Source organism: Aspergillus bombycis (assembly GCF_001792695.1).
Source record: "Aspergillus bombycis strain NRRL26010 chromosome Unknown contig00044, whole genome shotgun sequence".
NCBI lineage: Eukaryota > Fungi > Ascomycota > Eurotiomycetes > Eurotiales > Aspergillaceae > Aspergillus > Aspergillus bombycis.
The window spans coordinates 229,932-244,917 of record NW_019170046.1 but is presented as its reverse complement, the minus strand read 5'-3'; the positions used below and the strand labels follow the sequence as shown (position 1 = coordinate 244,917).

The window sequence follows — 14,986 nt, the reverse complement described above, 5'->3', positions numbered from 1 at the left end:
TGAAAAGCAGCCCCATCATTCTATACTGATAGAGTCCCCTGTTCTGTGCCACTGCTTTCACCACTTCTTCAGTAATTGGTAGATTGTTTCGATATTTAAAAAGCAGCCCCATTATTTTATATGAATAGGGTGCCTCATTCTGTGCCACTGCTTTCACTATATCTTCTGTCACTGGCACATTGTCTCGATATTTCAAAAGCATCTCCATTGTTCTGTATGCAGAGATTCCGTCGTTCTGTGCCACTGCTTTCAGTATATCTTCTGTCACTGGCACATTGTCTCGATATTTCAAAAGCATCTCCATTGTTTCATATGCAGAGGCTCCGTTGTTCTGTGCCACTGCCTGTACCACTTCTTCAGTAATTGGTAGATTATCTTGATATTCGAAAAGCACCTCCATGATTTCAGATCCAAGGCTACCGTTATTCCCTGCTGCGACTTTGACGACTTCTTCCGTAATTAGTATATTATCCGGATACTGAAAAATCGCCTTCAGCATGGCTGGTCCAGCCATTCTTGTGTCTCCTGTTGCCATTTTGACTACTTCTTCAGAAACTGGGATGACTCCTCCCAATTGAGCCAGTAAACGTTTTAATGGGCTTACATGCAAATGTTCGCTCTGTTGTATTATCTGCGTTGCAATCCCATTAACAATGGCCCTCAGATCGTTTAAGCGCTTCTCCGTGTCTGGACATTTCTTCTGGTAATGAGGCGCGATGCGAGTGAGTTCCAATGGACCTTTGAGGTAAAACTCATTTTCGGTATCAGACATGGGTATTGTCCAAGTAAGAGTAATATCAAACGGCGGGCGTTGCCGTGAATCCACGGCATGAACAGACCCCGTGTCTAGAGTTCTATTCTGATAGACTTGCTGAGGAGTTATTGCGATATTAATTATTGCAAAGTGGTCTCCCAATGCTCTAATGATGCATGGATTCGAACTCCCCCCTAAAAGACACAGAATATCACCGCTTTCAGCTGATTCTGCGGTGGCTTGTATCACCCAATTAGAACCCCATTTCGCTTTAAAGACCACTGAATCTTGAGAATCGTTGAAAACGATGTTGATCATCTGTAGGTTATTCTCATGTATAGCTCCGTCCAAGTAAATGTATCCCAAAATCCAACATTTAGTGTGAATGATGGCCATTTCTTTGTTGGGAAAGGTCTCCACAGAGCCTTCACTGGAGAGAATATACTGAATGGTAGTGTTAAAGACTTGATGCCATGGGAGGTTGTAATCAGGTTTCAACCCTGGCGTATTCGGGTCATCAGCAGTTAGGCCTAACAAAGCATAAATTTTATCATGCCTTGTTGAAGACATGTGGTAGCGATACATATCAATCAGCTCCCCAATATATAAGCTTCCCCGTAACCTCGAATCATTTCTTGGTCGAAACTGTGCCCCTCTAATCAGATACACCACTGGGTGGATCAGCCTTAGTAAGGAAGGAATTTCTAATTGACTGAGCCCTTCACAGAATGTGGACCCATTGATCTGGATAGAGCCACACATAATCTCAATAGACCGAGCAACGCCGGCTTCTTGGAGCACCTATTTTCGGGTGTCAGTAAGTTCATACGGAAAGCTACAAACCGACGTACCCAGATCCGACGAAACCACTTTCGCTGTAGCAACTTTAGACAAGGCTCACTGCTTGATTGCGCCCGCTTAGTATCCGAACCTTTGCCACCCATGGCTTTCTTCTTCGCGAGATCACGAATGGTTTCAAGTGCTGTATCACCATGTTCAAATGCGTCTCCAAGCCAGACAATAACACGATCAGCTTGCGCATAGATCGTCCGCATCAGTGGGATCTGCCTGCTTTTCTCATCCAAATTCTCTTGGTTGATACAAATTGCATCAATCCACAACACCCTCTCCAGCTGACGGTCTCGGAGGTTGACCAGGGCTGCATGAAGGTTCACTGTGATGGGGACAGTATGGCCGTGTACTATTATTTTCTTGCGCTGTTCAGCACTGCCCTCTTCATCGCCAGACCAGACATAGGACAGAGCTTCGTAAAGATGCTTTCCACCCTCTATCTCCGTGAGATCGTAGGTGAACAGTTCGCATCTTATCTCGGCGTGCTTTTCCTTGTTCGGGAAGAGGCGAACCATGCGCGTAGTGTTAGGCCCCAATGGGAGCGATTTATACACGCCCGAGGCCATGACGGCTGGAAGGATATGTTACCCGCAAAGAGCATATATTCTCAAGTCAAAGGAGCTAGAAATTTGTGAGAATAAAGAAGAATAGTGGGACCATCGGTACTCCAGGGCGTGTTATTGAATCACTTTTGGTGATGCACGGGCGGGGCGTGACGGCTGATGTGGCGCCTTGTTATAGGCGGTTGGAAAGCGATCGACGAGGCTGTGTATATGATTTGATTTGATCTAGTCAGGTGCAGCTGAACTGAGCTCTATACGAAGCCGCCGCCAGAGTATTCGATTCTACCATTCGGTCCATGGTAGATATTTTTCGTCTTTCATCACCAATGTACTCTTAACTAGCGGACTGGCTGTGTACCGGATTCAACGACTTGATCTGTTCCATATCAGCGCTCGCCTGCTTTCGTAAATCTTTGTAGACACCACAATTAAGCCGTTAGGGACTACAGATGCCTGTGTTTGGGGTAGCTTCATCGTAAAGCCGACTTTCAGCCTGGTGTGTGAGTCCATGGAAGATATAACATCACTGGCAGAATTCAGTAATGCCTGTATAGAGATGTAGAAAAACGGCCTTGATAGAAGTCAAGGCCGACTCTGCAAAAGGCTTATCTTTATACAAGTGTATTTGATTGGTAAAAACTAAAAGCAGACATTCAACAGGTTCAGTGGCACTGGCAGCACGCTTCCGGGGAAGTGAAATATGTTCATCCTTTGGACTGGCAAATATGCATACACTAAAATGCGTCTTATACTATGTTCCCAAAACGTTTATCGATGCCTCAGGCATATTTCGGCCTAAGTCTATCACAGCGTCTTACCGACCAACGCCAACCACATTGACGCTTCCTCATGTAGAGGCAAAAGGGGAGTATCATCCGAATCAAGAAGAAATCCTCCATCTGGGGTCGGAATATCCCCTCGGCGCGGTTTGTTTATAAGCCCAACCGAGAACACACGCCATGTGTCCCATAGAAAAAGCCCAAGACGTCGAAATGGCCGCACATCCAGCATCGCGGCTGAACTTGGAGTGCGCCGCAGAAGCATCCTGCCAGATACGATGAACTTTCTGCTCTGCAATGACGAGTGGCCACACGCATCCGCCCCGCGATGCCAGATATTTATGGCGGGAGTACTTTCCGGTACCGGTTGAGGGCTCCAGATGAGGTAATTCTCAAAGCTGAACTCAAAGGATGTGAATAGAGGTATAGGTGGCTCGTCCTGATGACCCCGGGAGGCTTCTAAGGGCTCCTGCTGTTCAGCGTCCCCGTAGGAGGGATGTAGTCCCAAGTCCGAGAGAACTGCGGCCACTGTGGACATATATTCCTTCCTGGGTATATCCATTTCGTTCCGGATGGCACACCCATATATCCTTTGTACCGAATCTTCAGGCAGTGTCTCCGCCCTCTCACAGAGAATAGAATAGTAGGCCAGATGCCACAGAGCCCAGTATACCCTGTATTCCTCAATCCATGAGAAAGGCTCGCTCGCTTTCTGTGCTCGGACAGCACCACTCAGGGAGCCAGCGGGAGTGGCCCCCACCGCAGCGATAAATTTTTGCTGCGCGGTAGACAGGCATACACATGCTAACCGCTGAATCTGCGCCCCAATATGAACTATTTGATGCAGTTCGGTAAAGCTCATCTGCCGAGGGAGAACACTGGATGCGCTCTCACACATTACCCCGATATAGTCTTCCAGACTGGAGCGATGTACCGTAGGAACCAGGGCCATGTTTCGAACTAGATTTCGAATTTCAGGCATTGTAGTCATGGAGTTTGATATTATGAGACCCTCCGTGATTCTGTACGGCTGAGCCTCGAAAACAGCATGAACCCATGGTGAAACTACTAGCAGACTTTGCGTGCCAACAAAATCAGCAGCATAGTGAATAATGCGTATAATGATTTCAGGGGGGAGGTTTTTAAAAGCAGCCATTATTATTTTAAATGTAGTAGAGAGGAAGTTGTAACAGAAGAAGCTCAAGTGAGTGGTTGCAAGGGAGGAAGCGTCTAACTAAATTAGTTGCCAGTGTCCATCCATGTTTGCCAAGCCAGACACAGGAAACAGCCCACTTAATTTTACGTACTTAGACTGAACTCTGCACCCCATCCTTGAACTCCTATTCCGAAAGCTTTTCTTTCCCCTTGGTTCAGGACTAGAAAATAAATTCCCCTTGAGTATCAACGGGGTTAAGAGTTGTAGCTGTGCCCTCCCCCCTGCCTCCCCCCTAATGTTTACTTCCTTCCTCTCCGCTTCTTCTTATGAACAGGGCTGATTTCGAATAGAAAATGGACCCAGTCCTCTGGCTGGTTGGTTTTGGCATTTGTGTGGCCAGTGGTCTTGAATAGCGTCACCTTGCTGGGGGCCTTCACTCCCAATTCTGGCTTGTGGTCCATGAGGAAACGGGCTACACCGGCACCATTGGGAGTTCCCAGAATCGCCTTACCATCATCAGTGGACATGTCATAGGATTTACCCGGCCATTCTTCCACCATGCTCGTGTCCCTAGGCTCATCTTTCTTTCTGGGTGGAAGAGGTTTTCCACTGGCCACCTCCAGAGCAACATCCAAGGAGGCGTCGTTGATCACATGGTGGCGGATAAAATATTTGATATTTTTTAATTCGGCCTCCGACTTGCCCGCCACTTCCTTCCAGAGTAAAAAGTAAACATCTGATAGTCTAGATATAGTTGGAGAGGGGTCTGTCCTTCTATCCTCAGCAATTATGTGGGCTGGACTTATATTGTCTTCTGCGGAGATGTAGCCCGCCTTGGTGCTTATAGTGGCCATGTAGAAGCCACCTGTAGCCTGAAAGAAACCCAGTGAGCCGTGATATAATCTATTGCCTCGGAGGCCGAGCGACTTACCATATAGTTTAAGTTACCAACTTTATATGGCTGATCCTGATGATAGATCAACCCCTTCAGACCTCGATCTCCTATATTAATGGGCAGGCCTTTTGCGGCCATTGCCACTGGAATTTTTGATCCTGTCTCAGTAGGGTTGCCGTTGCTCACTCCGTAAGATCGTGGGGACCAATCATTGTTGAACGTTTTAAAATCCGTGAGCTCGGAAGGTAAATCGATTGGTTCTATATCCTCTAACTGGCACATATATCCTCTGCCTTTCTCGAGTGCCTCGGCCCTGTTCTTAGGAGCGGCACGCTTTGATAGGAGATGAAGCTCAGTACCAAGCTCCAGCCGGGGCTGAATGGTCGCATCATCGAGCACTGAGCGCTTAGAATGAGTGGGAAGGCGGATACGATCAGACTGGGTGCCATGGTAGATGCACAAGAGTGCAACAAACGCAAAAAGGAAAAAGGAAAGGAAACGAATGACTGGGGTTCTCGGTGCCATTTTGTCGATGCCCCGGATTTAGGAAAATAACCCCCCTCCCAAGAAAGAAAGAAAGAAGAGAGAGAGAGAGAGAGAGAGAGAACGAATGAACAGTATAAGAAAAGATAGGCTTGAAATGAGGGTCTGGTACCAAGTACAAGGCAGTGAACGTCAACAAAAGACGAACGAGCCGCTGGCTCTGTCCCTTTTAAAGGATGGAGACAATACTACACACTTCAAAGATGACTAGCTGCTTCAAGATATGTACAGAAATTATGGAACAGTCCATTATGCTCATAGGATGGGTGTTCAGGGGGATCAGGAATAACTGCTACGAGGTATTTCTCTGTCTTCCATGTTGCCATGCCGAGCATTTCCCATTATACATCGTATGGCTAGTATAATAAAAACCCATGTACCTATTAGCCAACGCAGTGAAAGCTAGTCTTCCAGGGTATGAGAAGTTGGCTTAAAAAACGATGTTGTGGAGCCGCCGCCTGCGCTATTACAGGTGAAACTTCCATCGGAAAAAACGGCGTCAGAACAGCACTTTGCCTAACCAATGCTCCGTAGATATCGCAGCTTAGGACGAACACTAGTAGGGATTGCCGACATATGGCTATTGTAACTAGCGCTTTATGACGTTATGGATTCGGTGGGTCCGTTCTGTCCATTCCCCATCCTAATGCTACCTTGCTACACCTGAAGCGGAAGTAGTACTAGATGATTGTACGGAACCTATTTGGCGCCAAGGAGTAGTTTCTACTATGCTCTAGATATATCCTTGCAATGCTACTGGAAGACCTACCATCATTGCTTTGCCCCTTCTCCAATATCCAATCCCTCGGTACACCTCTTTATCCACGGCTGCAAGGTCTTGCGACACCGGCACCGTGCAATTAAGCGCTACTTGCTGCCTACCTGTCCTGTAGATATTAGGTTCGCCGTCGTGGACTAGGTACTTGTAGGCAGTTTGCGCCCTGGGCCCAATTGTGGAGAATTTGATGCGATGTAGGATCATTGGGCATTCCTGGAAACGTGCACATGCTCGGAAGGCTAAATTACTAATGTGGGTAGTGTTTAGTGTTACATAGCGAATGGACCTACTCCGAGCTAGCAGCAACCATAGCGGGCAAGATTCTATAGTTTCATTACTGTGGAAAACTCAATATGCCAAGCCGTAGTTAAGTAGTACCATATTCAGGTCAGATATCTCTGGGCTCACTATCTCTTTGCCTAAAGGTTAAAAGCCTGTACCCAGCAACGGAAGAGAAAGAAGCACCGATAGAGACAACTGGGAAGTCCATAACCCCCGGTAGATCTATTCTTTCAGTAGTTCAAGTAGCGTTGTATGGCAGGTCTCCGGTAGCCTGGTTTTGGCGGCTGGCAACTGCCCCGTTGGCTATAGAAGTGAACTTACCTAAATACAATGGCTTCAGATGGCAGTTAGGATTACGTACAGGATAGGGGATATGTATCCTGGTTTTGTTTTAGGGGCTTAGCCGTTAGTTAGTATGCAATAGTTATGGACAGGGGACAATTGTATCAGACCACTACTATCAACTTGTGGAATGGAGTAGAGCATTAGCTCGTCGGAGCTGTTGGTTTGCTCCATAGCGCTTTTTTCAAGGTTTGGCCAAGTGCCTCGATTGTCCTCCCTCACAATCGGCTGGACGGGGTGTGTGAGGTGAAGCTCATTTTGTATGTGACATAAAGCGATATAAAACGAGGCTTGGTCCCCTTGATAGCCGACTCTTCAGTATCCCGTTGTTCATTTCCCCAAGTCTGCACACTCATTGTTAACATTTTTCTTTCCCTTTCTTTCAATTCTCTTTCTCTTTTCTTTGAGTCATTGCTTTCTTTCATTCGGGGCAGAATGCCCTCGCCATTCTTTTTCCTGGCTCTGTCTCTGTCTCTGACACATTCCATCCAGGTTGCTGCAGACCCTAGTTTTGATGCCTGGTCCCAGGTGTGGAAACCCTGTCCAAGGGACTGCAGCGAAATCCCATCTCCAGATGAATGGGCGGTCTATAGCAATGTGGATCAACTGGCCACTTGCAATCAAACTCTGCGTCTAGACTTTCCTTTGTACAATCCCTCAAATCCGGCCATTCGCGCCTGTTCCGCATCTCCAAACTACCCAGCTGCCAAGTCTCAGTCTCAGGCCCTAGTCTTGTCTGGGTTTACTGATCAAGAAGTCACCCTGCAAATTGGCTGGTGGAATACGGCTACGTCTTTACCATCGGCAGGCGTAAAGTCTGCTCTGGAACATGTCCGAAAGGCGCTCCTAGTCTCAGAGAATGAGAAACCGACGACTGCGTATAGCTACCATGGGAAGTCCCTCATTGGAGTGTACGCTGGACGGGAGGTTCAGCACTCGGACGCTGCCACCACTGTATTCCAAGAGTTCACCAGTCATATTGAATCGCAGGATATGGTCGGCCGAATTGCCCTGCAATATTGTGGAGAGAATTCCAATAAAGCGATTGGTATCGTCGTTGATGCCAGCGGCGACCTCGCAGCTGTGCAGCGCATTGTCCGGGGCTGGGTCGACGGGGAGTGCCACACCGACTTTGACGGTGTCAAGGAGCTCCCCCAATCCATCCTTCATATGCAAGATGGTGCAACATCGGGCCCCGTCTCCACATCGTCGAGTCGAGGTGTCACCGGAGAAGGCCGCTTGCATTCTGATCGAGGGCGGGCTCATTCCCATCAACGACGAGCCATTTGCCGTACGATCCAGGTTGTTCCTGGAGACTCCTGTGGGGCGCTGGCCGAGCGGTGCGGACTCTCTCCGGCAGACTTTACCAAGTTCAACCCTGACAAGAAGCTCTGTTCCTCGCTGCAGCCGGACCAGCATGTGTGCTGCTCAGCAGGTACATTGCCCGACCTTCGGCCGAAGCCGAACGCGGATGGAACCTGCACTTCGTATGTTGTCAAGACAGATGAATCCTGCCACAAATTAGCAGCTGCCAACGGCCTCACGCAGGAGGATCTAGAGACATTCAACAAGAACACCTGGGGCTGGAGTGGGTGTGGCCGGATCCAAGTCCAGCAAACGATCTGTGTTAGTGAGGGAACGGCCCCCATGCCCTCGATTGTCGACAATGCTGTGTGTGGTCCGCAAGTTCCAGGGACCACAAGGCCAAAGGACATGAATGAACTTGAGGGTCTTAATCCTTGTCCGCTCAACGCGTGCTGTGACGTTTGGGGTCAGTGTGGTATTACCGACGAGTTCTGCACCGAGAGCAAGTCTTCCACCGGGGCCCCTGGTACCGCGGCTCCCAACACGAATGGCTGTATCTCGAACTGTGGTACCGATATCGTCAATAATAACAAGGGCCCGGATGAGTTTATCAGCATCGGCTACTTCGAGGCGTGGAATGCTGAGCGTGGCTGTCTAAATATGGACGTCACCAGCTTCGATACCGCCGTCCACACTCATCTCCATTTTGCCTTTGCGGAAATTACAGAGAATTACGAGGTGGATGTTTCCATGGTCCATACTCAATTTAATAAGCTGAAGAGCATGGGCTCCGTCAACCGTATCCTGACATTTGGTGGATGGTCCTTCTCGACAAGAGCGGATTCCTTCCCGATCTTCCGCAAAGGCGTGTCGGCTGAGAACCGAGAGGTCTTTGCCACCAACGTGGCTAACTTCATTGTGGAAAATGACCTTGAAGGCGTGGACTTTGACTGGGAGTATCCTGGAGCTCCTGACATCCCCGGTATCCCTCCTGGTGACCGCGATGATGGAAAGCGATATCTGGAATTCTTGAAGATGGTGCGGGAAAAGCTACCCTCTGATAAAAGCGTGGCGATTGCTGCCCCAGCCTCGTTTTGGTATCTAAAAGGCTTCCCGATCGAGGAGATTTCCAAGGTAGTAGACTATATTGTCTTCATGGCCTATGATCTGCATGGGCAGTGGGACTACGGCAATAAGAACTCGATGCCAGGATGTCCGGATGGAGATTGCCTCCGCTCTCATGTTAATCTTACCGAGACGAATACTGCTCTGTCCATGGTGACCAAGGCTGGAGTACCATCGTCCAAGATCATTGTTGGGGTGAGTAGCTATGGCCGGTCGTTCAAGATGACTGAGCCTGGCTGCTCTGGTCCCATGTGCACATACGTCGGGCCCCAGTCCGCTGCGAAGCCCGGGAAATGCACCACTACAGCAGGCTACATCTCGGACGCAGAGATCAACCGAATTTTGGAAGAGGATCCCACCGCCAAAAAGACCTATGATGTGTCCAGCGACAGCAGCGTCCTTGTCTACGACTCCACGGAATGGGTGGCTTACATGGACACTGACATCAAGAGAAATCGCACCGAGCACTACCGACAACTCAACATGGGCGGCGTATCGGACTGGGCGGTTGATCTTCAGTCATTCGCCAACAGTCCTCGGGGTAGCAACAACTCTCCCGAGAACCAAACCGTTGTCTATGTTGACCCCATCCTTTGGACGGAAGAGGACCCGCAGGTAAGCTGCCCAGCGCCTTGTGCTCTCGTCCTCCCCAACTATCCTCTCAGCTCCACCACCGTTATCGCTCCTCCGCCGCATGTGACCACGCTGGATGTGGCCTGGCCAACCCAGACGGAGATAACCAGGTCCAACGGGGAGGTAATCACCACCACCACCGTCACACGAATTCTCCAGGAGACCACCATTATTGCTCCGCCAGGTAGGGCTTTCCACGATTCCCGTGGAATGGGACTTGACTAATGCGAAGACTCTCAGTTACGGTGAGCGAACTGCCGATGGCCAATATCAATATCACTATTCCACTCGACGACAACGAAACACTGACAATCCAGCCGAAGCCACGGTTCCCTCCTGTGATTGTCACTATTACGAACGATCCCAACCCATTGTCACAAACAGGTGTCTTACATCCTCCAGTGACACGAAGCGTGACTGTGCCCCCCTGGCCCCAGACCACCGTCATCTATATTCCACCTAAGGAACGCACCGATGATGAGGATGATAACACAAATACAGATGACAAAAACAAGGACAATGATAACAAGGACGACAAGGATAAGGACAACAAGGACAAGGACAACAAGGACAAGGACAACAAGGACAAGGACAACAAGGATAAGGACAACAAGGATAAGGACAACAAAGATAAGGACGACAAGGATAACGATAACGATAACAAGGGCAAGGACGGTAGTCATCACAGGATCAGGTTCCCACGTATACCCACAATCAGGGTGACTCACGGCCCCGGGTCCCCAGCTTGCAAAGGACAGCACTGCGGCAATCTGTGCTCCGACAGTTTTTGCGGGTGCAAACTTGGCTGCGGTGGTGGTGACAACGGATTCTCCGATCCAAGCGACCCCAATCCTCCCCCAGTGCCCCCCTCTCCAGGGGATCCCAAGGACAAAGATTCGTGCACGAGTTCTTCGGTTACAAACTACTGGGTCTCATGCGACTCCAAGACTGAGGGCCCGACCACAACCTCCTGCACTACCACGAAAAGTCTGGTGGCTGTGGGATGCGATGTCACGGCCACTACGACAACCACCGGTGTGGAATATTGCCCTACGGTGGACCCCAATGATCCCCAGGGAGAAGATGGCGGCATATATAAGGCCAAGCGCACTAGTGCTGCGAAGACGAAAGAGCCGCCAAAACCTACCACCTCTTCCGAAACGACCACTACCACTACCAAGACCTCGAAGACATCCTCCCCACCGTCCGCGACGGCCGCTAGCGGCTGCAGTAAGGTTGGCAGCGGGCGCAGCCTGACCCGCCGCTGCTGGAACAAATGCGACCCAGGCACGGGCTCGCCCGTTGGTGGTGACTGGGCGGCGAACGACCCCTGGTGCTGGATAGCTGAAAGCGGCAGCAATTCGTATGCCAATTGTTTGAAGCAATCCGACTGTCCAACTGATTTTGAATGCGAGGAATCATGGGGTTGCGTTGTTCCACTGTCCGGTGGGTGTGCGCCTCAGGGCGGCAAGACCGGGTTAGGTAAAACCTGCTGGAGCAGCTGCAATGAGAAAACCGGGAAGCGGACGAATGATAAGTGGGAAAAGGGCATGTCGTGGTGCTGGCTACAGAATGGCAGATTTGCCAGCTGCCACGAGGATGGCGACTGCAGTGCCACCACGGAGTGTGTCCCTGACCATTGGTCTCACGGTGGATGCGATACTAAGAGCAAAGCCTGGGAACTGGATGAAAGCACATAGTGATCACGATATGGGGTGGGCTTGGGGTGGCACATGGTGGAATGTACCTAATTTAGGGCTTAGGCGATACAAGGCATTTAACCAAAAAACCAACAGTGCCCGCGAGTTCCCTTGCGGGCCCTAGAGCGTACTACGTAGGCGTACTCAATAGTTTAAGGTCTACGTGCCTTGCAATTACACAAGACATTTATATTATATTTATCTATAGAATATTAAATTTAATCAATTTAGCAAATTAACGCTCTCTCTTATACATTATCAGAGTCTTAATTCAGATAGAACATCACAGAGGATTTGCTCAGCTATAAATATATAGTCGAAGTTGCTGCCAAGGCATATTAAATTTATACAATAACACAGAGATATTGGATATTCTTTTCTTTTTTTTTTTTTGCCTTTCTAACAATTCCACAGACTTCTAAGATATATATCTCAATATTAAACAGAGAATTAAGTATGTTAATGGGATATAAGGGCTTAATAGCTTTAAATGTATCGTACGGGTGGGAGTGATCGTTTGGGGTTGACAGACCTTCACACCGGCGGGCGGGTGGGTCCGCTGAGTAAGAGAGCTTCTGCGGTCTGGGAAAATGAGAGCAATACAAATCCGTGTCAAGATTCAACAGACGAGCTCAAAATGGCTTTCCTCAAATTCAGGTTAGAAGCTGACAAAAGGCGCCGTGGCCCAGTCCCAATAGCCGCTGCTGTATCCTCAATGGGGCAAGATGGCAATGTGCAGCATCGTTCCCATGGAGGGGTTACCCCCCAGGAATTCTCCGATGAGAGTCCCTGCAATACAGTTCCGGCAAGCCATGCAAGCACCAGATTTGAACCAACCACTTTCCCTGAGCTGTTTACTGCTAGGAATGACTCAAGGGTTCGTTGCAGCAAAAGGTCAGGAACCTGTTGGCTTGATCGGGCCATAATCTGGGGCGTGACTGACGCGAGGATCAGAGAAACCCCCAATTTACGGCGGGGGACAGCCTGTACTGAATGCAGAAGGTCCAAGACTCGCTGCAAAAAGCTCACTACAGGGGTTACGGGGGGTTGCCTCCGATGCTTGCAGCAGAACAAGGAGTGTATACTGTATCCGCCGTCGCAAAGAGCTTCCGTCGAAAATTCTACGACCCGGGTAGCTTCACGTTCGTTCTGTCCTAAACGGCATGCGCAACAATCCCATAGCGGAACAGCCTTACCTGATCGTGAAGAAATAGGAGGGAGACTTGAAACTGATTCCGACTTGGACATGGACCCATCTGTGACGTTTCCAGGGGAAGTCACAAAAGCCACATTTCGTGAGTTTTCAGGGATCGAATTCTCTTGTTTCGCGATTATATCACATTCTAGAACTGCTGATGAGTTACAATAGCCTCACACCCATTATCCTGCAGTTCGAGCGAGCAACTCGGAATTATGATACAGTCGATCGTCAGTCCGAAGATAGCGGAGCAGATCTTTCGTCTGTACGAAGAGAGTTTCGCTCCGAAGTGTCCTGTTGTTGTGTTTCGAACTGGCACAACGGCCGCGCTTGTGCGAGAGACCAAGCCGTTGCTCTTTCTGTCCATAATTAGCATCGCTTCTGCTGGATACTGCACCGTCGCCCAGCAGACAGACTTGGCAGTTAAGGCCAAGCTGTATCTCGCAGAGCGAGCGATTGTTTGTGGTGAAAAGTCAATCGAGCTTGTTCAAGCTCTTCTGGTCGTGTCTTTTTGGTATAGAGCACCCGATAATTATAAGCAGATGAACCTGAACCAGCTAGCGTCGATTGCCACAACTATGGCCATAGATCTCGGGTTGGATAATATTGACGTGTCAAACCCAGCTGGTACAACCAAGGCGATGTGGGATCGGGTAGAAGCACAGCGTGCCTGGCTCGGTTGTCTTCTTTTGTCTGCAAGGTGCATTCATTTATTGGGTAATTTACTCATTTCAGTGATTGTGAACACTGACCCTGTCTTAGTCTTTCTATAATACTGAGGCGGCCCAATTCGCTGGCCTGGAGCTCGCAGTATAATGACTATGTTGCCGATTTGCGACGGACCAAAGCATCCCAGACCGATGAGTTCCTTTGCACAATTGTAACATCGGAGCTTATCTGCCACGCCGTAAGCCACGAGCTACTTCTAAGTGATTCGGCCTCCTCGGTATCCTTATCCGACCCGGAAATATCAATAAAAGTCCACCAACACAAATCTCAAATCGAATGCCTGCCTCGCGACGAAATATCCTCTATTGACAAATGTGAGTGTCGTCCCGAAGACCCCGTCCATGTTGGCTTGAGGTGCAAAGAATGACAATTGTATAAATTAGGTCTTGTTGAATTTGGCAGGTTTACTAACTTACTGTACCTGCATGAGTTGGTCTTACATGTCAACCACAACATCAGTGAGTTCAAGGCACCGTTTAGTGTGAAGTCTTTGGAGACATGCACCTTCATCGACATACACAATCCCGACCCGTCTTGCTTTTCTATGCTTCGCAGTATCGTACAGGCGGCACAAGGACTGCTTGATTGTTTCCTGAGCTTATCCACGTCCGACATTATTGCTTTACCACCGCATATTTATGGCGGTCGCGTGATATATGCAATGATCCTTCTATTGAAAATACATAAAGCAATCACATTATCAGGGCAGGCAAGAAGTGACTATGTTACTGCCGACGAATTACAAGTGGAAGTGTACCTTGAACACCTCGTGCTCGTTTCGAAGAACCTTCTTACGAAAGATGACCGCAGTGCTTTGAGCAGGGCATTGCTAGTCATGCCTCAGCTGAAGCAGTGGTTGCACAGTCACCAAACCAAGACCTTGCGCGGATCAGATGAAACGGAAATGGCGCAACCTCTCCCATTCCAGACTGGCGATGGGTCATTGAGCACTGCAGTACAAACGTCCACGGCAAATCCTAGTGTGCCTTCGACCTACACACAACCGCCAACAATAACCCACCTTGAGCCAATGGATGGACTTGAACAATCTGACGTGCATATCCAGCCTGCACAAGCGTCTGACTACGATATTGTACATAATGGGGGCTCAGAATTTGAGCCACATCGGCATGAACAGGCATCTGACTCTTGGTTTTGGGAATTCTTCAATGTCGACATGCTGCATCAGAATGCTCATTCACTATGAGATTGACATTGGCGTTTTATATGTTCAACCACGGCTATTTATGAATTTCATTGAGAAGAGAGGGCCCTAAGTATAGTACACGTAAATTCGCATTCTTTTGATATTGTTAATGCCATCAGGCGCGTTTCTGCTGGCTCCCGCAGAT

The 14,986-nt window shown here is 49.0% G+C and overlaps 5 protein-coding genes across 5 annotated transcripts; 2 read left to right on the top strand and 3 right to left on the bottom strand.

The window, feature by feature from the left end:
- Positions 1-134: 134 nt before the first annotated feature.
- ABOM_006462 (HET domain-containing protein) lies at positions 135-2,172 on the bottom strand (the record flags this gene model as incomplete). Its single annotated transcript, XM_022533591.1, has 4 exons — positions 135-212; positions 269-1,425; positions 1,480-1,555; positions 1,606-2,172. 4 exons carry the CDS (start codon positions 2,170-2,172, stop codon positions 135-137), a joined length of 1,878 nt encoding a protein of 625 aa, XP_022389011.1.
- Positions 2,173-2,973: 801 nt separating this feature from the next.
- Positions 2,974-4,104, bottom strand: ABOM_006461 (uncharacterized protein; the record flags this gene model as incomplete). Its single annotated transcript, XM_022533590.1, has 1 exon — positions 2,974-4,104. The coding sequence occupies one exon, from the start codon at positions 4,102-4,104 to the stop codon at positions 2,974-2,976; it is 1,131 nt and encodes a 376-aa protein (XP_022389012.1).
- A 299-nt stretch (positions 4,105-4,403) lies between these two features.
- On the bottom strand, positions 4,404-5,524 carry ABOM_006460 (uncharacterized protein; the record flags this gene model as incomplete). Its single annotated transcript, XM_022533589.1, has 2 exons — positions 4,404-4,976; positions 5,036-5,524. 2 exons carry the CDS (start codon positions 5,522-5,524, stop codon positions 4,404-4,406), a joined length of 1,062 nt encoding a protein of 353 aa, XP_022389013.1.
- A 1,855-nt stretch (positions 5,525-7,379) lies between these two features.
- Positions 7,380-11,707, top strand: ABOM_006459 (class V chitinase Chi100; the record flags this gene model as incomplete). Its single annotated transcript, XM_022533588.1, has 2 exons — positions 7,380-10,191; positions 10,248-11,707. 2 exons carry the CDS (start codon positions 7,380-7,382, stop codon positions 11,705-11,707), a joined length of 4,272 nt encoding a protein of 1,423 aa, XP_022388972.1.
- Positions 11,708-12,953: 1,246 nt separating this feature from the next.
- ABOM_006458 (fungal specific transcription factor domain-containing protein) lies at positions 12,954-14,841 on the top strand (the record flags this gene model as incomplete). Its single annotated transcript, XM_022533587.1, has 4 exons — positions 12,954-13,002; positions 13,077-13,605; positions 13,668-13,948; positions 14,018-14,841. 4 exons carry the CDS (start codon positions 12,954-12,956, stop codon positions 14,839-14,841), a joined length of 1,683 nt encoding a protein of 560 aa, XP_022388971.1.
- Between the last annotated feature and the right edge of the window lie 145 nt (positions 14,842-14,986).